The 4,799-nt window shown below is 31.0% G+C and overlaps 1 protein-coding gene across 1 annotated transcript; it reads right to left on the minus strand.

Moving 5' to 3' along the window:
• LOC107635203 (UDP-glycosyltransferase 74G1) lies at positions 388–3,611 on the minus strand. Its single transcript, XM_016338598.2, has 2 exons — positions 2,863–3,611; positions 388–1,295 (listed from the first exon to the last, which is right to left on the minus strand). The coding sequence occupies exons 1-2, from the start codon at positions 3,514–3,516 to the stop codon at positions 576–578; spliced, it is 1,374 nt and encodes a 457-aa protein (XP_016194084.1). The 5' UTR covers positions 3,517–3,611; the 3' UTR covers positions 388–575.

A 4,799-nucleotide genomic window follows, 5' to 3' on the forward strand; every position in this document is an offset into this window, starting at 1 on the left:
GCCAACAAAGCCAACAACCCAATATGAGATTTCTGCCTTTTAACACACATATCAAATCTCTATTAGTAACCAATTTAGTTTAGTCCAGTGCTTAGCTTACTCGCTGCTTAAGTAAGATTGAGGTTTGAATCCCGTTTTGTACATAACATGCAAAACCTTAGTCTAATGCACCTGACTCCTAGATCAAGTAGTCTAATGGTTATGTCACTAGAGATGGAGGTGTTGGGTTAAAAGAAAGGGAGAACAAGATGAATTGAAGGGTGACGGGAAAGGGGGAAGGCCTCACGGAAGGGCCTAAAAGGACTACATGGAAAGAAAACTAATCTATCTTAAATCTATTTTTTGTGTAGTTTTTATATGTCAAGAATGGAAAAAGTCCACGAAAAATAACAAATTTATACCAAAGCAACAACCTATTTGATCCAAAAACATAGAAAAACATGCAAGTATTTTTCTTACAACATACAAGATGGCCTGGCGAAAGCGAATTAAGTCAAATCTGATGTAATCTAAGTTTTTTTTTATTTTTTTTTTAATCAAAAACAAAGAAAGGAACAAACAAAGGCATATGAGACTTACAGAGAAAATAAGCTATTTACAAATTCAATAACATTTTTATGGGAGCTTCCACCCTCACTAGCAGCTCTTGTCATCAAAGTTCTCCACTCAATGGCATTTCTCTTTATCTCTTCCCCTTTCTCACTTTCCATCAGTTCCTTTATACAATTGTTCAAATCTTCTCTTCTCACAATCCGCTTCTCATCAATTGGAACTCTAATTCCCACTTTCCAAACATCTTCAATATACTTTGCATTTGTACTTTGATCTGCCCATTTTGGAATTGCAATGGTTGGAACTCCTAAGCTCAAAGCTTCCAATACAGAATTCCAACCACAATGTGTCACAAAACATGCTATAGCCTCATGTGCTAGAACCTTCAATTGGGAGCACCATGTTACTATCAGACCCTTTTCTGATTTCTTTACAAAGTCTTTTGGTAATTTAGTCTCTTCAGAAGCTCTAACCACCCACAAGAAGTACCTATCACTATTTCTCAAACCATAAGCTATTTCTCTCAATTGTTCCTCATCAAAAGGAACCATGCTCCCAAATGACACATAAATAACTGACCCTTTTGGTTTATCTGCTAGCCATTCTATACAATAATCTTCACTTTTGAATTGTGTAACATCATATTCTTCATCTTCTTTGACTCTCTTATCCAAGAACTTAGATGGGATATTTGGTCCTATGGTTCTATACTTTGGCCAAATCTTTGTTGTCCAATCAACAACCTAAAACCAAACACATGCCAAAATTGAAAATTTATAGGAAAAAACTAGCAAATAAGAAAATATCAACCTTTTTACTTAAATTAATTAATTATCTTGCTAATAATAAAAAATAACTTCATTTTATAGATTATACTTATATCGACGGTTATATTTTTTTAAAAAAAAAATATATATATATATATAATTTGTGATATCAGTATAAGTATAATTTATAAAATGCACTAGTTCTCTCTCTCTCTCTTACTTTCTCACTATCTCTTTTATCATTACCAACACAGTTAATCAATTTCTTATCATCAATAATGAAATATCAAATTAAACAACATTTTATTAATCAAGTAGTAATTTTACTTTTCTAAATTTTTCACTATATGCTATGCTGAAACGGTTAAACAAGATCCTAGATAGATGATGCCTATGTAAAAACATTTTAGACTAAATGTTCATAGTGGGTTTTTTAAATTTACGGTTTTCATCAATTTGGTTTCTCAAAGTCCAATTGCATTATAGTAGTCCTTTAAATTGAGCTTCGGACGTTATAGTGGTCTCTAGTTAGAACTTTTTCAAGCACTGAATCAGCAAACACGATGATAATGTGGTACTCTCTTACCACGCTGATCTGGTGTAAAACGACCATGTTTCTGTTTGACACTAAATGAAGGCCGAAACAACGTCATTTTGACTTTTGTGGCATCTAAAACAGTTTCTACACGTCATTTCGGCCTTCTTTGGATACTAAACAAAAACAATGGCGTTTCACACCAGTCCAGCATAGTAAAAGAGTGTCACATCATCATCACTATGTTTGCTGAGTCAATGTCGGAAAAAGATTCATGAATTACTATGGTGTCCGAAGCTCAATTTGAAGGACTATTAGGGGTGTACGCGGATCGGATATGGCCGAAAATTCGATCTGATCCGCACAATTTCCATCAAATTGGATCGGATATGATATCCGCATTTTTTGATATCGGTATCCACATAATTGAACATTCTCTTTTTAATCATATTTTTACGTAAAAAATTCTATAAAAATATTTTTTCACACTTTTAAACTTATTTATTCTTAAAATGTTTTTAATCAAATTTTTTCTAAATAACAAAAATAAAATAATATAATATATGAATAATAACTACAAACTAAAACATACAAATAAGTAAATATAATACCAAACATATAGATATTTATTTATTTATTTATTTTTTAATTATCATTGTGCGGATCCGTGAATTGAATACGCGGATGTAGAGCAGATATCTACAATCCGATCCTTAAAAGGTGTAATCGGATCCTATCTGATCCGATAAGTTTACAGATCGGATAAAATCTGCAATTTTCATATCAGATGCAGATATTTACCGCAGATCTTCGAATACGATGCTATCTATGAATACCCTAAAGAACATTATAATGCAAGTAGATCTAATAAGGGATCAAATTAATGAAAATAGTGAATCTTACGACATGTATTAGTCAAACATTTTAGTATGCGAAACTAAATACTTGTATAAATATTCAGATGGATCGAATATATGAGATATATACACATAACTTCTTAGTTCTTACCTCCTTATCCAGCTCATAGATTGCATTGCAAAAAACCCAATCAGCTTTGTCCAAGTTGGAGAATTGACCCGTTAGCATCTCAAGCACAGGTCCATCTTCTTCATATGTCAAGAAGAAAGAAGGCAAGTCCCCAAGTTGAAGTTTAGGCATAGAAGGAAGTGAAACCTCATCCTCAATTACAGGAACCTTAATCTTTCCCAATTGAACATGATAGAATATGCTATTCACAGCCATATTATGAGTGAAGTAAGAAGCACCAACTATGCCAAATCTTTTGGCAACATCTAGTGCCCATGATAGAAATGAATTATAGATTATACAATCTACAGGGTTTCCTAATTTAGCAAGCTTCTCTAGAAGATCAACGAGACTTTGTGGACCAACTTGCCAAAAACGTTGTATATAGGCATTGTAGCTTCCAGCTTCTTGAATACCATCATTGTCACACCCATCAGAGATCGATTCAAGTGATATAGAAGGAGGCAAGTTATTGTGCAAGTTCTTGATGAAGAAACGTGTGGTGGCTAAGGTTACTTTGACTCCTTCATGTACCAAGAGCTTGGAGAATTGAAGCATGGGGTTTATGTGACCTTGAAATGGATATGATAAGACCAAACAATGGGGTGGTTTTCTGGCTATAGTTTTCTCAGCCATTTTTCTTTGATGAGCTTCTTCAGGGTAGGTGAGGGTTTGATGGGAAATTGGGATTTGGGAAATATTGAAGTATCAAAGTGAGTATGTGCATGTGTAAACTAATAAAATATAAGTTGTTTAATTAATTTATTAAATTCTTAGGGAGAATCATTGCATACGTGAGCATTCGTTTTAAAGTTAAAAATTATATTTTTAAAAATTATATTTTTTTAAAAAAATTATATTAAAAATATCATATTTCTGTATTGTAGAAGCCGTAAACTTTCTAAATCACCTTAACTTGCCAAGCTATTTTCCTAACATAAAGACAAAATACACGTATTAGAAGAAAAATTTTAAGTATCAAAATTCTTTACAGGTATCAAATTCTATTCCCTTACGAAAAATTTGAATGATGGTATTTTGACACCAACAAAAATTAGATATTGTCTAAAAAAAATTTAAACCTCACAATTAAACTTAAAAGTAATTCAATTTCAAATAAACTTCTCAACAATATTAAAATTCTTTTTTTATTTTTCTTGCGGTACCATGTAAGAAAAAAAAACCTAATCTAAAGAGTCAAGGACCAACTTAACATAGAGAAGGTGGAAATTATTTTTTTTTATGAAAATATTGTTAGTGTATTGGCCGAAAATGGGTGAAGCAGGTGTTTTGTAGGAGGATAGTATCAGGGACAACACACTGGAGGCGTGGTGTCTGAGTGAGACCGCAGTTCCCCTCAACACGTCGGAGACGTGTTGCTGTGGAGTATTATATTTGATATTTGAGTACATAAATATTTACTTTGAAACTAAATTAAATTATTAATTTTGTCTACTACAATATTATTTGTTTTGAATATTGGCCAATTTATTTGATTGGCATATATATATATATATAAGACGCAAGAAAGTTCGTTTAAAAACATTAGTATATTAATTTCCTAAACTATCTAAACTATTAATTATGTAGACTATTGAATTTGATATTTAATTATATAGAGTACTTGATTTGATATTTATTAATTTTTTAAATTATATTGCAAAAAAATTAATTAATTTAATATTATTCGTTTGTCACATAATTTTATATTACTCAAAGCATAAACCGTGAATACACTCAATGGTTCTCTGTTAGTGATTAAAATATTGATTATGTAAAGTATTATTTATATTTGATATTTGAGTACATAAATATTTACTTTAAAATTAAATTAAATTATTAATTTTATCTACTATAATATTATTTATTTTGAATATTGGCCAATTTAAACTATCTAAACTATTAATTATGTAGAGTAT

Source organism: Arachis ipaensis, chromosome B04 (genome assembly GCF_000816755.2).
Source record: "Arachis ipaensis cultivar K30076 chromosome B04, Araip1.1, whole genome shotgun sequence".
Classification (NCBI taxonomy): Eukaryota; Viridiplantae; Streptophyta; class Magnoliopsida; order Fabales; family Fabaceae; genus Arachis; species Arachis ipaensis.

Excerpts from the sequence above, each read along its gene's own strand:
- LOC107635203 (XM_016338598.2), bottom strand. The coding sequence starts at position 3,516 with ATGGCTGAGAAAACTATAGCCAGAAAACCACCCCATTGTTTGGTCTTA. Across the intron at positions 1,296-2,862 it reads TCTATGAGCTGGATAAGGAG|GTTGTTGATTGGACAACAAA; the intron begins GTAAGAACTAAG and ends GTTTGGTTTTAG.